General features: G+C 36.6%; 3 protein-coding genes across 8 annotated transcripts in view; 1 reads left to right on the forward strand and 2 right to left on the reverse strand.

The window, feature by feature from the left end:
* Nucleotides 1-980, reverse strand: part of LOC111244852 (centromere protein X-like) — a 2360-nt gene extending 1380 nt beyond the window's left edge. Inside the window, exon 1 of the mRNA XM_086978853.1 lies at nt 679-980. The gene's annotated coding sequence lies outside the window, so the exon portion shown is untranslated. The remainder of the gene's footprint in view (nt 1-678) is intronic.
* Nucleotides 981-4323: 3343 nt separating this feature from the next.
* ClC-b (chloride channel protein 7) lies at nt 4324-14732 on the reverse strand. 4 transcript variants are annotated; one of them, XM_022792642.2, is made up of 14 exons: nt 14283-14732; nt 11912-12007; nt 11603-11677; nt 10713-10855; nt 10382-10555; nt 9915-10132; nt 9467-9675; nt 9047-9187; nt 8609-8725; nt 7869-8092; nt 7457-7771; nt 6905-7265; nt 6474-6557; nt 4324-6276 (listed from the first exon to the last, which is right to left on the reverse strand). In XM_022792642.2, the coding sequence occupies exons 1-14, from the start codon at nt 14367-14369 to the stop codon at nt 6097-6099; spliced, it is 2424 nt and encodes an 807-aa protein (XP_022648377.1). In that variant the 5' UTR covers nt 14370-14732; the 3' UTR covers nt 4324-6096. The 4 variants fall into 4 exon arrangements, with proteins under 4 accessions (XP_022648377.1, XP_086834972.1, XP_086834971.1 ...); XM_086978846.1 differs by lacking the exon at nt 10713-10855; XM_086978845.1 differs by lacking the exon at nt 6474-6557.
* A 160-nt stretch (nt 14733-14892) lies between these two features.
* Orc3 (origin recognition complex subunit 3) lies at nt 14893-21880 on the forward strand. Of its 3 annotated transcripts, none has more exons than XM_022790487.2 (13): nt 14893-15029; nt 15435-15543; nt 16356-16494; nt 16766-17017; nt 17206-17343; nt 17697-17860; nt 18532-18673; nt 18934-19154; nt 19602-19735; nt 20174-20328; nt 21039-21253; nt 21593-21748; nt 21818-21880. In XM_022790487.2, the coding sequence occupies exons 2-12, from the start codon at nt 15436-15438 to the stop codon at nt 21728-21730; spliced, it is 1806 nt and encodes a 601-aa protein (XP_022646222.1). In that variant the 5' UTR covers nt 14893-15029; nt 15435; the 3' UTR covers nt 21731-21748; nt 21818-21880. The 3 variants fall into 3 exon arrangements, with proteins under 3 accessions (XP_022646222.1, XP_086834975.1, XP_086834976.1); XM_086978849.1 differs by having other exon boundaries at nt 21051-21253; XM_086978850.1 differs by having other exon boundaries at nt 18583-18673.
* Nucleotides 21881-22214: the final 334 nt, after the last annotated feature.

The following is a 22214-nucleotide window of genomic DNA, read 5'->3' on the forward strand; positions in this document are numbered from 1 at the left end:
AGTTCCAGATCAAATATCGATGACGCAGTTTCCCGTGCTGACAGAATAACCATCCTTTTTTAAAATGCTTACATGCGAAAAAAATTTCAGTTACACATCTTGGCGTGGGTGTTCTATTAGGAAATAGGTACATAGAATAATTTATGCTAATTTTAAACAATTTTGAAAATAAAAACGAAATGTACAACTTCGTTATTGCTCCACTTCGTTCCCATAAATAATGAAAAAAAAAATCGCTTTTTTCGTTACTTAATATAGAAGCAAACATTATCCAAAGTTCGGTTTCTTATTGCCAAACATTGCAGAACTTAGATAATGGATAGATCTGAGTGTTAAGCTAACACATACAGTGTATGTTGTTTAAAATCAAATGTAAGGTTCTTAGGGTTTAAAAATCAGTGCGGGGACGTGCAGTTTGGGAATGATCGAATTCTATTCATTTTATTAGAAGAGATTATAAAGGTAACTAATAATCTTCATTTGCAATATCGTTAATCGTTAGATCGTTAAATCGTTTTAATAGGTATAGTTCGCGTAGCAGTTTCTGCAGCTTGTTTATTAGCCGTGAATCTGCTTTCATTTTCAGTTATCGGCATCTATTTCTGTTTCGTCGACATAATACATACCTTTCTCTAGCCGTTTTGTTACATAAAAAAAATTCGAAAATCCATTCAATACCCAAAGTATAAATTCATAAAAATGTTCTCCTTCAAGCACACAACGCGTCCTCCTGTTGATCCATCCAAGTACGTTTCTTCTTTTGAAAACGCTTCGATGAAGGTAGAGCTTGTAATAACTCGAATTACAACGTTCTTAGGCCGTCGTAAGGTATAATCCGCATCGCCATCAACAGCCGTTTTTAGAGACGCACGTATAGCACCGATCGCAAAAAGTATTATCGCAAAAAAAAGTGGAAATCAGCGAAAAACGAAATCTGTTGTATTTTTGTTGTGAAACTAAGGTTGCACGTTTTTGCCACACCTATCCGCAAGCTCACAGCTGACAAACAAAACACACTATACCATGCCGACCCGGATACATGAAATTGCCCAAGTAAAATACACTATCCTGCTAACCGTTAGGGAGGACCAATACTGGCTGAGGGCAAATGAATAGAGGCAACGCTGGACTTGATGCAATTCATTAACGTCTTTTGTCATCTTCAACAGCGCGCCTGACGCTTAGCTAGGGCACGCCTGTAGTATAGTTATTGCAGTAAAGATTAAAGCTAAAAGTATAGCAAAAGCTCCGAATATATTCTGTGTGCGAGCTGTCAAAAAATTATCGAATGATCTTCTGCACGACCTTTGGAAACTGCAAAAGGACTCTTCAGACTTGTAAAACCGAGTCGAACGATTTCACGGACGTCATTGGCATGACTTGATAAAATCAAGCAGAGAGATCACCCTAATAATGAATGTATTAAATAATAATAACACAGAGCTAAAACCTAATTCTTTCAGTTAATGAAAATGTGTGTGAAAAAATTTATGTGACTTAAAAATGTAAATTTATTCAGCAAGGTCATTGAAGCAATGAACACAACAGAAAGCGAACATGTCTTCTCTAATTATGTGATCTTTAGGTACATTTACTTGTAAGCGCTAAGTTTGTAGTTATAGACTATTACGATTGGCAAAACTTCGATAAATACTATTGACTTTCCACCGTAGATAGTCTTGTGCGACTAATTAACATGCGTTACTGACGATACGGGTGAGCTCGGTATTCGCGCCGATTTCCACATTGAATACTCAAGGTATCCTAACGCTGATGTACGCTGTAACGAAATTAATCGAGCAAACAACTTCTTCAGGTCTCGAAAAAGATATCGCTACAAACATCTTCGGCTGAGCGTAGAAGAGTTGGTTTGGTCGGCTTATTTCAGTTGGAACAATTCCGCGTTGTTACTAGCCACTATCTAGCTACGCTGACAAAAAGTTGATCAATTCTTGTTTTGCTTAGTTTGTCGTAGAACATAACGCCTATTTGAAGAGGGGACTGTTGTTGGTAATTGTAGAAGATATCTGGAAAGCGGGAAAATAATTTGTGGGCTCTTCATAGCTTTGAGGGACCCAAATGTACATCACTTATTCCTTTACGTTAGTGCAATTCACAGTTGTTAAGTGTTGTTCGTTACCGCTGTTCTGGTAGACGATAGAATCCACTTACGTAAAACAGCAGATACAGGATGCATTTTAATGGTACTTATATTTGAAAGATGTAAAGAATGCAAAGCTTGGCCTTGTACAAGCTTTGCACAGCTTTACAAAATTTAGCAAAATCAAAGTTAGAATGAAGTTTTATTCAACCATTTGGAAGTATATTTAAAATTCATCTTTAAAATGGTGTAAGTGAAAACCTACAACGATTTGTTTTAAAAAATTCAGATCATCTATCATATTTGGGAGCCTGGCGACTTGAAACCTATGAGGGGATTGAAATGATCACATCAGAAGGACAGCTAAACTAATAGAAATTAATTGCTTAAAACAGTAAGCATTTTACGTTATTGAAAATCAAGGTGTCGGTTGATTGAATGAATTGTGCACTATTCAAAATAAATATCTATTCATTCAAGAATAATGATAATGTCAAATGAGACTTTTATTCACAACAACCAACATTTTCATGAATGCTGTGCGCTCGTTATTTCAATGCGTACCAAAAACCACTTGTCTTTTAATGAAAAAATGCATATTTATTATAAACTTCCATTTCTGCTATACAGCGACATACGGTCATTGTGTAGATTTTAGTTTGCTCAAACGCAGAACGTATTTACTGTATCGTAGCACCAGATCGAGTTACCCAAAGACCCATTGTAAGATTGTATATACGCAGACTAGCTAAGATTGATACAGAGAGCTTCCTAGAGATCAAAGTGCTACGGTTTTCTTACCAGGTTACGCGCTATCATTTTCATCAACGTTCTCTGCAGAAGAGAACTAACTCCTGTTTCGACAATAGCTAAATCACCGATATTCAAATTTTGTTCAGAATAGAAAAAGTAAAATACCTACCTAAATGTTAACACTCAATGCTTATTGTTGTGTTCAGTTCAAGTTCAAAGAAAGTATTTATCATTTTAGCTTTATTCGACGCTTAAGAGTGAACTGTAAACAGGCGATCTTCAGGAGCAAGAACTACGTCACAGCAGGTTTTTTGTTGAGTTTAATCTGTTTTTTTCATCATTCATCGTAAATTGCATCATTTAGTTGACGCCTCAAACAAACCGATAATAGCCAACCGCATCAAAGTGACCGTGTATATTCGTACGTTGTAAGTTTAAGTAAAAAAGAATACAAGGAACAGTAATAACATATAATAAAGACGAGTGTCAAATAATATATAAAAAGAAATATTAGATCAGAAAAGATGCAAAAATACTATTGTGAAAACGTAAAGAAGAATAAATATCTAAAGAACAGGGGAAAAAACGTAGGACTATAGAATAAGCAAAGTCGAATAGCTTTAAAAAAAGCCAGTTTCATGTGCTCACCGTCGTTACAACAACCACCATTGTGTCATCCAATATCTAAAGGTTGCTTCGAAAACATCGGAATGATTTTTCGAATCGTAGCCGCCGAGTTTTGAGTCATTGAACTAGAAGAGATACCGATACAGATTTAGGCAAAAGTCGAACTATAACACCGGTGCACTACAAATGGAAAATCATACAGTCTTACTAATTCTGTTGTAGCGTTGTAATTCTTTGTAGTGATAAAGCAAACCGTGTAGAAACATGTTACTGGTAATTTCAGTGCTGGCACATATGCAACATGGTCAAAGTTTTATAGGCAGCAATCATTTATATTTTTAATTCATCAATCCATTTGCTTTATTTTTGATAAAATTCTTAGTTGAGCTAGTCGCCGAAGATCACTCGAGCCAATTTGTAGCAGCTGATAATCAAATTTCACGTAGTTTTTTTTATTATGAAAAGTTTTTCCACATTACTTTGTTATGTAATATCTAATGTGCCTTATTATAATACTTTATTAAGAAAGGACACTTTAGCTGACAGTTAGTTAATTACAAGGAGTGCTGATGCCGCCATCTGATGTTATGCAGCCCAATGTGGAATGTTAAGGACTTAATAATCATCCAGGTTAATTTGACACGTTTCATTCAATGACCCACACACGAACGCGGGGCTTTGATAGTTTAAGGTAGTTTTGACGAGAGGCTTAAGTTGTTGCGCGATGTGGTGACACAGAATTTAATCCGAATCATAAATGTGTTAAAATGAATTATGTCACGAAGCTAAATACGCGGCGTTTGCTAATTGCAATCTAATTACTAAGCACGACCGAACAGCAATACTTGTGTCTATAAGAAAAACTACAGTTTTATTATTTTTTCCATTGTACAATGAGTTTGACTAGTGTCACATGTGAACAATAAATATACGTTACAACTTGTTAAAGTCTATGCAGGCAGTAGATACAGGCTATGCTTTGATTTGCACATAGTAGTGTAACCTTGTCGATTGGAAAATTATATTGACATAGCGCAATGTGAATAGAGCAAAACGGTACACGTGTAAATCTTTTTCAGCATAACTTTGCATAAAAGATAATTTGCATAGAACCGATAATTTTATTGAAGCAGTTTTTATTTCTCCCATGACTAGTATTATTATTATTATTATTATTAACACGTCAGGTTTGTGTATATGTAAGGCCTGTTCTTTGTTTTTCTAGTATTTTTTTTACCAATAATTGAATGTTATGCGGAGGTCAAAGATGTTTTTTATTGTTATCATTTCGTAAACATCCTAAAATGGCGCCCTTGCTTTAATCTTGTTTCATCTAATCTTTTTCTTTTTTCAACTGTGATTTATAGTGATCATCGATAAAACCCAAAGTGACCTCCCTTCTGTGGGTAGAAAATACCGCTTTCCAGCTAGCCAAGCCACTTTTAAGCTATATTCACAGCTACAAAATCCTATATAATCCGAATGTATAGGATACTACCCAGTACTATTTAAACATTTTTCCTTTTAGGATAAGGCTGATAACGAGCGTCAAGGATGCTGTTTTTGCCACTGAACATACCCATTTTTGAATTCCGAATGGAAAGCAAAACGTCTTGTAATCTAGACAAAACTATAATAATAACTTTTTAGAGCAAGCAAACGGTGGTTAATTATGCGCCAATTTAATACGTATACGCATAGCTGTGACTCTGAAACAACGTCATTACTGATGACAGTAATAATAAATCTATAAATATTATGCAAGCATTGCCTCACTTTAAGATCAAGCGAGACCATCAACATTCGCTCATTTACTTCAGAGTTATGCTTTCTGGAGTACATTATATTTCACCAGGTTTTATACACGTTAGTAAATGTTTAAAAAAATATACAATTCTCCAAATCTTCAGCCTTATTTTGCATCGCGTTAAAACCGGACCTCGGTTGTAATATAGTACAGCTACGGAGTCAGGACTACTAGAGACAACAACTGTATAATACACAACTTTGGCGATAACAGTAATGAAAAACAGACTTAAAACATGAGTTTCAACAATATTAGTATTTTCTGTTGATAGTAACATTATTTTCCTATTGTGCAAAATATTGGTTTTAAAGGGTTTTATCTTAGAAAGAAAATGACGACGACTACTACGTCGTTCCATGGATAAAAATATTCGATCTGCCATCATTGTCATCGGTACACTGTACAAACGCATATAACGTTTTCGAGCAAAACGGTAAATTGATCACTTGCCACATCATAAACACCAGTATATTATTATAACTGCTCCTGGAAATCTCTGCTTAGCTGTTCTGAAATTACAAATTTACCTTACACTAGAATATCCGATATTCCTTAATTCCTCACAGTGTTGAAACAGCGAATCCGTCTAAATGGCCCTAACTAGTAGAAATCGCATAATTGAGAGTAGTAGAGACGTCATATAATCCAACATAACATAATGATGTCATGTATGAGGCTGATATTGGGTTTATAAAGGTCATGTTTGGATATTCAGTAATACACGCAATGCTTTCAAAATACGTTATGGCTGAAACGTGCAGTAAGCATCGTATCCACATCTGATGACCAGGCTTTGAGGCTACCTTGGTTAACCATGCGATATGTGCAAAAGTTCGAGGGTTGTTTTACCGAAACGAGAATGACTCCGAAAAACAGCGAGGTCTTTCCGTGTGATCATCCCTACAACCTCATTTTGATCATTCACAACCGTTAAGTGGCGTAAACCTAATGCACGAAACAGTTTGTGAATGCGGTAGAGAGAGGAATTCTGAAACGAGGCAAAAAATATGTCAACGTAAGTTTTCGACGGTTAGTTACAATGTATCTCCACACGAAATAAGCGTTACCTATGGACTATTTAGCAATGTATGTGAAGTGTTTGCAATTCTTCTATGCATAGTCTAAGTTAACAAGAATTTGACTTTATTACAATACAACATGAGGATTTGATGCAATCTAGCTCACATGTGATATGCTATATGCAGAGAAGTTCATGAATGGTCGTAAGTCAATGTGGAATTCCCTTTCTGCTAAGGACACGTGCACTTGCTGAAAAGTGGACAGACATTAAATTGGATCTCTCAATTAATATTTATTCACCGTCGATAATTTATTTTTACTCGTCTCGAAACAGATAAATCGATTCGTGCCTCAGACACAGACAACTTGGAAGTCACCTATACAGCCTATGATAACACCGGTTGATGCGTTACGGACAGTTTGCGCTACTTAATAATACATATAAGCTGTAGAGGTTACAATGTGACACGTAGATAGCCGTAGTCCTCTATTCACGGACCACTTTAAAAAAGCGCCTACGAAAAAGCAGGTTGTAAAAAACGAATGTGCTGTGGTGGCTACAAAGTATTCAGACCTTAATAGGCTGCTCTACTCACGTTTACACTTGAGTATCTCGGATACGGCTCACGGAAGTCTCGACTACCCATTCGAGTCCAGATCACATCGACCATTTCATTGAAGATCTTATTCTGAAGCAACACAATCAACTGATCACGAAGAATGAGACCCCGGAAGCGACCGAAGTGTTTTGGTCTAGATGTGCCATCGATTCCTGATACACCGACTTCGTTGAAGCCTTTTGCTTCTTCGAACTTGCCACCGCCTCGGTATAACGTCTCAGGGTCAACACCGTCAGTGACAGGGAATCCGTTGTGAGTGGTTTTTGAAAGAATATCCATCAGATCACCCACTTTTACTACTGTCGGCAGTGTGACTACAGGAAAGGCCATAATCTCGCTATAACCAGACAAGTTACGACAATGAATAATAATATTCATTGACTAGGACCAATGATCGAAGACCTTTCTCTTATTCAATATACATATGAAACATTATTGATTTACATTCAAAACGCCTATTATTCATCTTTCAAATATATATAACATTATCTCAACAATCCCGTAATATTTTCATAGCCTTTAACATACCTGGCATAAATGTGATGTCCTTCCTTGGGCGCTTCCCAGTTTAGAAATGGTACTCGAGACAACTGAAAATGGAAATCGTACAATCCTTCGAAGAGATAATCTCCAACCCATTTGGCGACAATGAGGGTAATGACAATTGGCATGCAAAAGGTAATGTCTCGGGTTGCCTCGATGAGAATAACCGACAACGAGAGCGTCATTCGAACAACACCGCCTAGAGTGGCGGCAGCCCCTATCAGGGCAAACTTGCCTGGCTCCACGTCCCACTTGTAATCGAAATGGCTTACAAGAGTTTTAGTGGCTATCCCGAACAACCTGCAAAGGAGTTTGAACATAAATGTGGATATTTTCATGATTTTGTCTTAAATGAACGAGCGCTATGCAGTATATCACTGAGCGGCGATAAACTAACCGGCCGAAAACGGCACCCATTAACAGGGTCGGAATGAATACGCCCGACGAAACGCTGAGTCCGTACGTCCAGCAGTTGATAATGAAATAAACAACGAAGAATATCGAAAGCGTAGAAGCGGACCAGGTTCCCTCAGGCATGTGGAACAATGACCGCACAGATTTTTCTGGAGTCTGGAACCATAATTGACCGATTACCGAGTATTTTCCATCCTTACAATGGAACTGGAATAGACAAAAAAAATAGGAAAGTTTTACGCTTTCTTTGCACTCTAGTTTGGCGCTGTTTTTTTCTCTATCAAGCAAAAGGTTTTGTTTAGAAAAAAAACACGCTTTCGAGGTATGATAAGCAAAGCTAACCTTGAACATCAACCATTAATTCCGGTTCTGATTTTTCGTTGCGGTATATAATCTAGGCAACATATATGCCTACTGATTAATGCACAATGACGTTAGTACCTGCGATCACAAAGAATAGTAATGATTCCTCTTAAGGTGCTAATATCTAAACTTAGTGCCATTACTAAGCGCTGCTTCAGAAGCGATGACATCTAAATACAGTAATGCCAAATTTTGCTCATATAGATAATTAGATAAAAAAAAACTCACAGCAATTCCAAATACTTGTTGGATCATATAATAAAGTTTCCGAAAAAAGACTCAGACCGACGCTTGCTATACGCGAGTAACTGATTCTACAAGTTCAACAACAGTATTGAATATTTAGCCAATATGGCTTGCCTGTAAAGAGTTGTCAGTGTGCTTCTCATCCTGTTGAGCTGAGCAATCATCGATGAGCTCGATGAGGAAAAATGCAACAGTTGCGGTTATAACGGCAACCAAAACACCTTCCACAACCTATGATACAAATTGATACAAACAAACCAACAATGACACACATTACTTAACGACTTAACTATGTATCGCCCCGTATCACTTTACGGAATGTGCGCGTTTTTTAATACAACATGACTTACTTTGGTTTTAGAGATGCCGCTGTCTATTTCGATAGGAGTAAGTTTTTTTATATGTCGTTATTATACGTTTTTTGTATGGGAAGTTCAATGGTTTGATACCTATGGCTTGTTGTCAAAAGACACATATGCATCATTATTTTCAACTTTAAGCATTTGATGATGCTGGATAAAAGTGAGCAAACAAGTTTTCGTGGAAACTCACCTTCATTGGTTTACGATGAATGAACTGAGCGCGAAATACGGAAAGCCTGTAGTTGAGATAATTGTAGAAAGCCCCTAAAACACCGCCGATTGCACCCATAAACATGTACAATGGAATTTCTATAATCTCCCAGTGGACAGACTAATTCAGAGAAATAAAAGAAAGAAGGAAAGACAAAAACAACTTACAGATTTTTTTCGAACATCGAATTTCTATTTGATTGAGTTAACTTCTAACGGTATGACTGGGATTATTTTCATTAATAAGCACTATACGGTAAGACACGTTCATAGAAAACCTGAAAAACATATTAACCGATCATAAGCGGTAATATTAAGTTAGAGAAAACATGTAGATAATAGTAATAATAACAATCTTCTTTATATAAATAGTGCACAGAGCTTGGTAGAAAGAACTTACGCTTCCAAACGAACCAAAATTAAGCAAGCCAGCACTAGACAGCACGCCCGGTTCGCCATGATACAAAGACAGGCAGAAGGATAAAGTGAATGCGCTTACAGTCGAACAAAAGAATATTTTCCACGTGAGGGCCTGATTCCAAAACGATGCACCTTCTTCTAATGCGAACAGCACACCGCCAACAGGAGCGCCGAAAGCAGCAGCGACACCTAAATTGAATATGCGAGCCCATTTCGATGAAAATTAATATCACAAAATTATTAATCGACGGGAATTACAATAAAAGTAGGTGGGGTTTAGTCACTGCTTAGATGAATGATGTTTTTTTTACAAAATTGAAAATGGACGGACCTTTTTTTCGTCTATCTCTTTTAAGTGCCAAAAACCTTTCTTCAATAGCGTGTATTGTAAGCGTTTGACTGAAAAAAAAATCTAAAGACTAACAGACCCGCAGCAGCTCCGGCTGAAACGAAGTCTCGCTTTTCGTGGTCCTGTCGGAACTCGTGAAATATTTTGAAATCTCGTTTGAGCGTGCTACTCTTTCCTTGGCTAATACCCGCCGCAATGACGGCTCCGCAATGAACCATCGGTCCCTCTTTACCCACAGCGAGCCCTCCAACCACGCTGAGTATTACACCGACCGATTTAACTATTAGGGTTTTTATCCTGAAAGACCATATTTAGCACTTTAAACGAACAGTAGCGTGGTACAAAAAAGTTTGATGATATCACAAGATCGTGACGTGCGTACTACTAAAGACTAAAAGGAAATACTTATTCCTTACTGGTGGTTTTATGTAAAAATATTAGCGAAACTTTATATCGACCATTTATCACTGCCATCAAATCCCATTAGACAGACTCCCTATCGGAGCACTGATCGATTAACGACGACTTCGAGATCAAAAATATTACCTGACCATTTCAGGTATTTTGACCCCATTGAGGTAGCATTTGATGACGGGAATTCCGCTCCCAGCAGCGACGGGTGAAATGAACGTAACCAGTAATGAACCAATGAGAACAGGCAAAGCATTTGCCATAATCCAAGCCAGGTAGGGTTGCACGAGACAGTTGTCGTGTACACATCTGACACCACAACGAATGAAGTAAACCCGAATTAGGTTAATTCTTTCGCACTCAATTTTAATACTTCGAATAATCAGAACTACTGCTACTAAACAGTTTTCCCGTAACAACACGTCTGTTTTTGTGAAATATGCAATGATTGCCCTAAAAATCTTACCTGTTCATGAGCTTCTGAATAATGCCGAATTTTATCGACGAAAGCTCTTCGATCGAGACATCGATAAAAATAGCTGTAAAAGCCGTTAACACTCCGATGACAAGTATGACTAGCCAACGTTGAAGCTCAATCCACGTTGAACGCTGTTAATCAAAAATGGCTTGATGCTACTACTTACTACTTATGAAAGTAAACCTAAGCTAGTTTGGTATTTTTAATCAGCAGAAGCTTCCGCAAATACACACCGCGATAACAATTGCTAGCCAAGAAATGTCTGGCTTTGAAGTAGGCAAATTGGACAATTTGAAAATGAAATAATGTTTAGTCTGCCCTACTCAGACCGACAATAAATGCAACTTATTTAATAGCTGCAGGAAAATTCCCGCACATTTTTTTGTTGTACATATAGTGTTTTTATTTGACCAATGATAAATGGCATTTACGTCCAACTCATTTTCTTCTTATAGATTCCAGGCTTTTTAGCATTTCAGGAGAAAGTACGTTCAGTCACTGCTTTTCGATAAGAAATCATACTTTGGGGAAGAAATTTTGTAATTAAAAAGGTATATGCAGGTTTCTATTAAATAAATTTCTTTTAAATCCTATTAAAGTGCGAGATGATATGTCAACACATGGCGCTTCTGAGTTACTCGGACATGATGTATGTCAGTTACTCGACGTTAACGTACAATAAGTTCTATCCGTGCGAGAGGTAGGATTTAGCAAAACTTAGAAAGGCTTTCAGTAGGATATTTTCTAACAAACAGGCTGCCAAAAAGTGTCCGTATAACCATGAGTGTGGGAGAAAGTTCTCCAAAAGTCAACGACAAACAACCAGTATAGAACTTATCTAGGTCACGTTACAAATCAATCATGAGTTGAATACACACAAAGCTGTTGTTTTTGTTAATACGGTGATGTTCTTCGATGAAAAGCTGACTTTCGCACGGATCGTAGTCCAGACTCTGAAAATATCAAATATGACTAGAATGTATAATCTCGTGCATTTCGTTTAGAATATAATTACCAATCCAATCAATTAATTAATGCTTTTGCCTAATTTTGTTTGCACTATCGTAAACTCGGCATCTACCTCTGCTAGCTGATGCTAGAAAACGTGTAGCTTAAATCCTACAATCGTCGCATATTGCAAGGAAAATACAAGCACAACTGACACAAGCCACAACATGCAGAGATACCTCATATTTCTGTGAAATGAGCTTGAGACTTCCAAGGATTTCCCTTTTCCCAGAATAACTTGTCCGACGTCTCCGCAACAAACTTGCATTATCCGCCTGCAACGGAAAATCGTAATAAATGTCAAACAGTGTTTATTGGAAGGATTCAAAATTCATTACCTCATATGTTATATTGTAGTAATGTCGACTATACTTAATGTCAAAACAAAAAATTTAACTATTTATTATTATTTAGTTATATTAAAAGATGAATATTCAAGTACTGCAGATTATCCCGTAAAGGAGAATACATATTCAGCAAAAAAATTGTTCAAGGAGTGAGACTGAATGTCCTTTAGCCAGCAAATTCCCAAGACGTTATAACTATTTTTAAATATTACATTTCATATATATAAAAATACGCTTTATATATTAGATATTGCACTTAAACTTTACTGAAGGGTTTTTTTTTATCAAATATGATACATGCATGATCAGAAAGTTGAACAAAATTTTCGGAATTAAACTTTTTTTGAACCATGTCCTAGGGTAAGAAATGAAGCATCTATTTCACTGATATTATTCACAGGCTTTAATCCGGCATTATTTAAGGCTCTGCAATCTTTCAAGCCATATATATAATGAGGGGGGTAACGAGACAAAATATATCGACAACTTGAAAAAAAATATAGTTTTTAAACACATTACTCGCATTGCACATAAGACGAACTGCTTATGCATGACCGTTAGCGTTACAGATAAAGCTAATCACCTGAACTCCTTAACGCCATACTCCATACTCCTGAACGCTGAACTTTTGCTGATTGTGATCTCCAAAGAAGCTTATCCTTCAAGTGTTATTCATTGAGTTCTAACTAACCGATTGCGACGTCAGCAATTGACCAAATAAAGTTTCAGGTAGAAAGAAATATCAAGAAAGTGTTACTCAAAAAACTAAATTCCACTGGACAGATACGAAACAAGTACAACAATACGATAAAGTGTTAAGAATGCCCATGATTCCAAGAAAGGTCACCGTAAAAATATTTGCCCCTCAAATAGGCAGAGTCTGTGACGATTGCAGACAGTGATAGCTTCCTGACATTGAAGAACATACTGATTGGTGAATGTTAATGATCTCTTCTCGAAATAAAACACTATTATAAACTGAGAAGTATGCGATAACTTAAATATCACTAGTACCCTTGTTTCTATAGAAATCTTTGCTCATCGATTGAAGGTTCATCCTTAGAATAAATTTCATACTTTAACAAGCAATAGACTATGTTAGACACACTTCAGTCAATGGCCAACAAATGAATAAACAATGGTTGATTACCTGATTGGCTTCGAGTTCAAGCGCACTACTTTTTCGGATGTGGATATTTTCCATTTTCCTCTTAAGTGGAGAAATACCTACTCTTGATTTCAACAGCGATATATATACAGGATAAAACCGCTAAGGAAAACTTTGCTTATCAATTAACGTTAGTGGTCGTACAATATGCTACTTTCTCATTTTAAAATAAGTACATTAACTTAACCAACGAATCACTTCATCGATCACGGCAATTTATGTGGTCAAATTCATCTAAATTGAGTCACTATTATATTTCAATGTTAGCAAATACTATATAGACAGCTAGAGGCGTTTTATAACCGTTTATCGATTTTATCTGCTATTCGTATATCGTTTGATAGAGCCCGCGCATTGTTCTCGATTGCACCATCTATTAAAATGTAACGCGCCTTCTCTATAGTCGATGTCCACTCCTAGAGGATTAATTCTGAGCTTAATAAGCATAAAGCCAAAGTTAGGCTACGACGATTAGATTATTATGATTGAGTTGGGGTGGTGATTCTTATATTTATGTAACATTTTGTATAAAAATGAAAAGAGACAATATCAAAAAGGATATAACTGAATATCTATACATTTATTTATTTCAATTAACATTAATTTTTACTTCCTTAACTTAACTACTTAATTCAAATAACATTAATTAGCCTAAGGGGCTAGATCGAATCCTGGTCTAACAAATCATTATTTTAATGTGTAACAAATGTTAGTCAAGAAAAGGATCTCTACTCAATAGTTGCCCCCCTTTGGTTGGGACCTGGATAACTCATAACTACCTACATGTTGGCTAAACGTAAAACACATATTTAAAAGGTAAAAAATGTGTGTTGTGATATTATGTTAATAATAGTCGTCCGTTTTTCATTTCGTCATCTTTGCCATTTTCTCTCTTGCTCTTTTTTAAAGGGTTCATTGATACACTTAATTCGGTCAGCTGTTAGTCATTGAGGTGACAAGAAAAATGGGCGCTTGTTTGGGCTCGTATTTTTAGTGTCTTAAAACCTGGCACTCGAAGATTGTCACTTAACACACCTGATCATGAAGCTGCGCTGAAATCTCCTGAACATCATCTTCCTGATAAAATGACGCTTTGCATACTTCCTCTGAAGAAGTCGCCATCACACAGTAAGGAGCGCTCTTGTTCGTAGCAAAAACTTTACTGTTTGTTATTTTCTGATGAACTGCTAAAGTTGAACACAATATTCACACACCTTTTAAGATATAAGACAATAGTGTTTTTTTCCTTAGAGATACAACATCAAGGTATTGGGTTCATTTACCGGAGCAGTCACATGGCTACCCTAGTACAACTGAATGCATGCTGATGGATCGGATTAAGTGAGGGGCCGTACATATGTAAAGAGTGCGAAACGTCACCTTAGCACGTTGATTTTTTCCTTTCTCTCTCTCTACGTAATTTTATCACCAGTCAAACACAGTCGCAGACGAACTTTATTGCCTGACATAAAAACCACTTACGAGCTCTGCATCGTCCACCGCTCTTGCTGCTATAATTTATCGGTATTTTTTACGTCCGAAATAAAACTTACACTTTGTCCTATAAATTAAAACTAGGTAATAAAAAAAAGTACGGTCAGGGTTCTATAACACATCCAGTGCGCAGAGCCTGTCTTCACTGAATGAAACTTCCATTATTCTTATTTTAAATGTTTCTATGAAGTGTCTATGCCACCCGAGTAAAAGGTGCTTTGGCGGGCGATTGATGTAATGAATAGTAAACAAAATAGTTTGTAACCAACTGACAAGGATTACCGTCAAGTAAGTTAAGCTATAGATTATCTTTACAAACTTAATCTATCCAGCTTTATTTTTTACTATACTCAATATAATTAACCTTAAGAAGTTTTACCTTAAGAACTTATTAAGAAGTTTTAAGCCACTTTAACTTATGTATGTCAACTTTAAAATACATTAATTAAATTCGAATTATTTTTACGGTTAACGTAAACTTCTTAAATAATAGTAACTAGTTACGTTCTCCATGCTTGATGCTATTTAAATTTCGCATATGAATCTCGTACAGTAGTAGCACGCCTATAATCCATGGAGGACTGAACGAGGAAGTCAATTCTATAGGCATTTAAATAAGCAGAGAAGTAAGAATCCACATTAACAAGTTTTAAACAGTTGAGTTATTGAAACAATTATTTTATGAAATTTCAGAATGGACACACCTCTGATTTCCCAGTCGTGCCATGTTCGTAAACCAAGCAGGCCAAAGAAGGGGCCCATTTCGAAATATTCCCAAATTTGGCAAAACTTGGAACAAAAGGTAAATTCACTAAAAAACTAGTTATTAGTTGTTAGTGATCTTTACGCACTTGAGGTAGGCATGGCCATTGATCTCTGAGGCGCTCTGAGGATACCATTATTCGCTTTGATACTTGTGAAGATGTCCCATGGTATTGGAAGCAAACATGGGAAACCAAATCCTTGAATAACACAATTATAGACACACTCAAAAATGCCTTAATATACACGACTTTCTAATACTTGCAACATTTATTTTCTGTACTCAATTTTTTTTCAGGGTACTTTGACACTACATTAAATGTCTTAATGATGAGCCTGTTTTCTCAAAGTCGATTCAGTGGGATGTCTGTAAGAATGTTGGAGACGCTCTAAGACTACAATGATACATATTTAGTCACTATGCGATAAATAAAAATGAAATATTTATCACTGTGGACAGCTATACCACTTACATAAAATAAACAAACAGTAATTTACCATTGAGCAATAATCTGCTAGTTAATTCATGCTCATTTAGTATGGAGATAGTTTCCTGCCAAATGTTTGGTTTGTTGGACAACGACAAAAAATTTCTCTATTAGTCACTTCACATGGAAAGCTTTTTTAGAAAGACTGCTTATTGCTGCATGATCATTCTACCGTTTACACTGGACTCCTATAAGAAGAAGTGTCCGTTATTATGTGTACACTATATAAAAGGTACACCATTTTCCCTTTGTTTTGACGGTTTTATTTAGACATGGGTAATCTTAAACGGCTCGGATAGGGTCAGACGAACTGTAATGATTATAGAAACTATAAATGAACCTTATCTTTTTTCGACTGTTACAGTTGACGGCATATCATGTTGAAAAGCACGAGCAGTTGATTAGATCTGTTTTGCAATTCTTTTCAAGCGGATGTGACCAGAAGCAGGAGAACATACCAACTGCCATGATTCGACTTGGCTCCAGCGTTTCCGACCATTCCGGTGGGTCGATCTCTAACTAACCAACTCATAGCTGGAAACGACTTGTAAACCAACTACTTGACGTCTTCACATTCCGAGCTGTTATTTAGAATGCACAACGAGAAATGCACGATTATAAGTGGCGTACAACCTTGGCATTAAAGAGGAAAAATTCTTGACAGTTAGTTAAATATTTGTCAAAGACTTAATTTTGGGTATAGATTTGATCAAATTATTGAATGTTTTCTTCGTGTTTATTCGAACATGATGTTAATTGATTGATAAATTGCAGGTGTCTTTGGTGAGCTCTCGAATCAGCTACACAAAGTCACGCCTTTGATTTGTCGTCTGTCGCCTGTCGATTGCACTTCGCTTTCTGGAATCCTTCAAAAAATGTTTAATGAATTCATAGCTGTGCTTAACCTCGACGATGAGCCGAAAATCAAAAGGGCGTTAATCAGCTTTGAGAACTTGGTCCAAATATATAAGCTCGTTGCTTGTGAGCAACCAGGGATGACATGTGGAAGTCCCAGGAAAAGGAAAAGTGCGTTATACAATAATATGATAAATGCATGTAGATAAAGAAAAACGTTGAATCGGTCAAACTTTGGGAGGACCGAAAAACTATTGCCAGCGGATTTTTGAACAATATTACTTGTTTAATAATTTTCTATATTCTACACAGTGTTGACATTCAATTCTCGTCCATTAAAGTGACAAAATCGTTTGCAGCTTCGAAATTTCGTCTGGGCGCAAAAAAGTTTATTATAATTATTGAAGACGTAACTTCGGTAAAAACTACAATCCTTGAGGACCTTTCCCAGATTCTGAAAACTCACCTCGAAGAGATGGATACCTGTCTTGTATTCGGTATGTTTACCGCGTTTAGTATCTTTAACTACTCACGCTTTGGACCTATACTAGTGTACTATGACATCATGTCTTTCTTAACAATTACAATTAATAAGTTCCTAAAGCTATATTAAATGATAGGCTTTATCTCAGTCTACGGACATAAATATTTCTAATAATGTGTATGTACATGTGCGTGTACTGATGGATGTCTATCGCCACATTGTAATGTGCGTGTACTGGATTGCCAAAAGGAATTTTTCTATCACATTATTTTTTTGTTTCTTTAAATAAAGTATATATATAGGACATATGCACAGAGTTGAATCCGAGCATAGTCAATGACCATGTTTCGGGTGCTTGTTTTGCAGGCATTTCGTCGACGGCGCAGCATATTCACAAGATACTAAGTTTACGATGTGCTTCAAACCTTTTTATCCGGTCGTTTTCTTCACCTCCCGTTGAAGAAACGCTCAATGGGATCTTTGATCTACTCGTCCTCAATAGAGATTTTCCTTTTAAACTGGAGCCAGAGGTAAGATTCCTTCAAATGCCTTGCCCACTGAGCCAAAAGCCGACACTCTTTGGTAGCTCTATATATCCGTCTCTTTCGTAAGGCTTACACCTTTGAAGTTAGTGTTGAATATGTATGAGAAGAATCGTCAGTGAAGTCATATACACTATTATAGAGTAAATCGCGGAGTAATAAAAGATGATCGAGCATCAGCAGCTATAGGGTATTATTTCATAGCACATGCTTATTCTAACTCGCGGTGTTGTAGTTGGTAAGTAAACTATGCACTATATTAAAGCGCTACGTATGTAACCATATTTTTCAGTTAATGATTATTGTGTCATATCAAGGATTTCTCTTTTTAGTAATTCACACAGAAAGTTATTGTACAGGCAGGTATGAGTACAGGGTTTTACAATATTTCATATAATTTCAAAGGACATATGATAACGTAGCTTTTCCTTACTAATCGCGATTTCAGCATATTCTAAGGTACATGCGGTAGTATGTTTAACATATATATTAGTAACATAGTAATAAGCCCTCAGCAACACCACTTAAATATAGCATGTTCATATCGAAATATTGTTAATTCATTGGTAGCAATTGTTAAAATGTTATTAATTCAAACTTGCAGTACTACCACAACGTGTGGAACTTGTATTCATTTTCCATTTATTCTATTCCCTAAGCTATTCAACTGGATGACCGACTTTGTTCTCTACCATGATTTTTCCCTGAAGACAATGCTGCATATCCTCCGGGTAGCTCTGACAATTCACCTGGAGAAAGTGGACCCTAAGACGATATACTCTATGTGCAACCCGGGAACTGGTATGATCCTAGTTTTCATTTAGAGCGGTCCGGGTAATAACAGAACTGATGTACGCATTATTTCATCATGAAGTGATTTTGTGAAGTTGATTAACAACAGCAGATACCATACTTTATATTTTTCTCTTACTTCAATGGTGTACTTTTTTTTGCAGTTCTTTCATAATAAGCATCTGGGTTAACACCGCATACGTTTTCGTACTACATGCGTCATTTTCATCATATGGCAGGTAATACAAACATCTTTTGCATTGTTTCAGATCATGAAATAGATAAAGCTATGTTGCTGAACAGCGACAACGACTCTCTGCGTGAGAATCTTGCTAATGTCCTGGTGAGTCTGGCGGGTCTACGACCAGGGATCTTCAAGAACTGTTTCTTAAGCTTACAGAAGAAGTTCTTTGTTGACTCAGCTATTTTTCGTAAAACTGAACAAGTTATTCGGCTTCTATCCGCTAACGAGCTTCGGCAGAGGCTTCAGGTTTGTGTCCAGTCATATTTTAATTATTTAGTATATTTTTAGTAATCCTCAATTGCCAGTGCTGCTGTACTATTTTACAATGTACGCTGACAAACTTGTTTTGACCAAGGGTGAATTATGAAAAAATTAACCTATGTATAGTAATATTAACAACTGATGGTTGAATGAGTATGTGTAGAACACCGAAAAACTTTTGTTGTAAGTACTATAAAAAAAATAGTTATCTAATATTTGAAAAAGTTCCTGTGTGCTGCGTCGACAAATCTTTAGTTATCTACTATTCTGAACCGTTTTCATACTGTAAAGAGCCTTATCCGATGTTCTGTACGAACTTCCGTATTAACCTACTGAAATTGTTAAAATACGCTCCCCTCTCAATGTGCGGTTCAACTACCATAGTTGTTGCTGATCTAAACTAGTGTTCTTTTATCACGGTTTCTGTCATAGGAGCATGTGGCACCGCGTAAGAGTGGAGAAATTGCCGACAAGCTTAGAGGGTTTTGCGATTGCCTCGGACAAGATGGTCTCGACGAGAATTTGTCAGAGGCAGCGGAAAACGACTCAAAACAGTTCACTTCGAGGTTAGTTGAGCAATAGCAAGGATGAACAAAACAAAAAATTTGAATAGAGGATCGATTGTAATTCGGATATTATTGTAATTATCATACATTTTTCGTCTTGAAAAGCAACAACACTTTTCTCTCTCATATCAGGCAGCGTAATAATAAATAGCGATTCCGTCGATCATTTAAAAAACCTTTTAAAGAATCGTACAGTAGTTAAAACCTGTGCTGGCGATAAACTCTTGTATAGATGTTTGCTTGTAATGTTTAAAGGCAGGTTGTGGTATAAGTTCGAATCCAGGCGTCGACACACTTCGTATCGGTATGGGAGCCAGCCGTCTTACAGTGCCGGACGAAAAATTAGAAAGATTTAGTAAGCAAAGGTTATTAAATTTTTCTCTAAGCGTATATAATAATTAGTTGTTGATTGATTAATGGTTCTACTGTGTTTCGAAGGTCCGAATGGAAACAAGCGATGTTGGAAAGCGCAAGGAAAAAACGCACGACAAAACTTGACCTAATACGCGAAGATATCATCAGCTTCCTAAAAGACCAAGCGAAAAATGTGCTGACGCTTGCAGATTTGCCTCACGCTGAACATATTTATATCGGTACGAATGCATCGATTCGAACAGTATAGAAACCGTAAAAGGCTTTTAAAACTAACTTAACATTGCTAACTTCCCGATACAAAACTAAATAGAGAATTGGTAAAAAATAAGCTTGGGCGTGTTTTAGACGATGATATTTTACTTCGGACTTACCTACTTTACAGCTTTTTATAAAAATTACAGTTTTTTTTTCAAATATATTTTCCAGATCAATATCCGCAGAAAAAATCTTTTTAAATCCTAGAAAAATGCACACTATAGAGTATGCTTATGTTAAATTAAAAAATAGATCGTATGAAAGAATTACATATAGATGGATTAACCAATCGTAAATTTCAGTAAAAGGAAATGTTAGTATTGTAAACTACCTTCAAAGACAGAAATTAAATTATTTTTTCGGCAACCTTGGTTAATCAACGCCGAGATAACAAGGTGACTAAAGGTTTCTACGAATACCAGTTCACTAAGATACGTTTCGTTCCGCTAACGACTCCACTAGACGTTTTTGTTTTTTTCTAAGGAAGCAATTAGCAAATTTATCTAAATCTAGTGATCTCAGCGTGAACGTCCATTTGATTTGGAAATAATTCAAAAAAGCCTCAACCTCTATTTTAATAATTTTGCCATATTTAAGTACTGTTATATATTGTGTTGTGTTATATGCATATATCCGGATTGAGAGTAATTTTTATATATATTCATTTGTTAAGGGAATGTATCAGAACTTCGTGCAATGTTTGCCCCAACGCTACGTACCACCTTGAATCGAGCTCTGGCAACCCCGTCTAGTGTTCTATCATGTCATTGTTGTAGAGTAAAATCAGCTGAAGCATCAGCCTGTTTACCACCTATTAGCATCGTATACAAGCTCCATCTTGAGTGTGGGAAAATGATAAACGTTTACGACATGCTGCTGAGTTACCAGGTAATGTCTGCGTTGCAAGTCAACAAAGAGTTGAATAATTTTTAAACGTCATAGTTGATCGTTTGTTTCTATTGCTATAACAGCACTGTGGCATCACATGAAAGTCTGTGTTAACAACTTTATTCTTCCTTCTTCTTTATTTATGACCATCCGAATAACAGCTAAAATCCGCAGTAACACCGAGAAGACTACGACGAGTTACTGCTGAACACATTTAAATCACATTTAAACACACAAAATTAAATAAAGTATTTAAAGATAAACTGTGAGTTGTCGTTGTGATGTATGATCAATTTAACTAATCGCTTGTTTTAATGGCCATTTATCTGGTAATATTAGTCTGTCAGGGAGGATGATTCGGAAGTGTCAATCGCGGAGTTTCTTCGTGCTCTCCGCGAACTCCAAGTCTTAGGTTATGTGAAGCCGACAACACGAAAAATGGACCACCTTCAACGGTTGACATGGGGCTCCTGTTGATGCTGACGACCCTAAAACGTGGGCTGTCTTAGTTGACGTCGAACGTAAATACGCTTATGAGTAGAGGGATGCTGACGACCCTAAAAGAAGTTGGCCATAGACAAGGACCAAGCGTGGGCTGTCTTAGTTGACGTCGAACGTAAATACGCAGGCATTGAGTCTGTTATATGTATCTAATTGTTAGGTTGTACACACGTTCCCGATATGTAGGGAGTGCTTTCACAATGTTGATAAATTGAACTTGTTTTATTTAGACCTAATCAATACGCGTTTTTAGTTTCACATTACACATCACTACCAACATATTATCGTTTTCTCGTATCCTTTAATGCAAACAAGTGCACTGGAAATGTACCTTAGGTAGGAAGATACCTAGGCAAAGGGCGCATACCCATTCTTATATTAAGGTCTCTCGATTGTTTGTTATAAATAGATATCTGTCAACGGGAGAAGCCTTTGTGTACAGTATAGCCTCTATGTTTCG

The sequence above is a fragment of the Varroa destructor genome, unplaced genomic scaffold, assembly GCF_002443255.2.
Source record: "Varroa destructor unplaced genomic scaffold, Vdes_3.0 BEIS01000002.1, whole genome shotgun sequence".
In the NCBI taxonomy this organism is placed as follows: Eukaryota; Metazoa; Arthropoda; class Arachnida; order Mesostigmata; family Varroidae; genus Varroa; species Varroa destructor.

Excerpts from the sequence above, each read along its gene's own strand:
- Orc3 (XM_022790487.2), top strand. The coding sequence starts at position 15,436 with ATGGACACACCTCTGATTTCCCAGTCGTGCCATGTTCGTAAACCAAGC. Across the intron at positions 19,736-20,173 it reads TCAAAACAGTTCACTTCGAG|GTCCGAATGGAAACAAGCGA; the intron begins GTTAGTTGAGCA and ends TGTGTTTCGAAG. Across the intron at positions 20,329-21,038 it reads CGCTGAACATATTTATATCG|GGAATGTATCAGAACTTCGT; the intron begins GTACGAATGCAT and ends TCATTTGTTAAG.
- ClC-b (XM_022792642.2), bottom strand. The coding sequence starts at position 14,369 with ATGGCGACTTCTTCAGAGGAAGTATGCAAAGCGTCATTTTATCAGGAA. Across the intron at positions 9,676-9,914 it reads TTCAGCCGGAGCTGCTGCGG|GTGTCGCTGCTGCTTTCGGC; the intron begins GTCTGTTAGTCT and ends TATTCAATTTAG. Across the intron at positions 7,772-7,868 it reads ATGGGTGCCGTTTTCGGCCG|GTTGTTCGGGATAGCCACTA; the intron begins GTTAGTTTATCG and ends ACTCCTTTGCAG.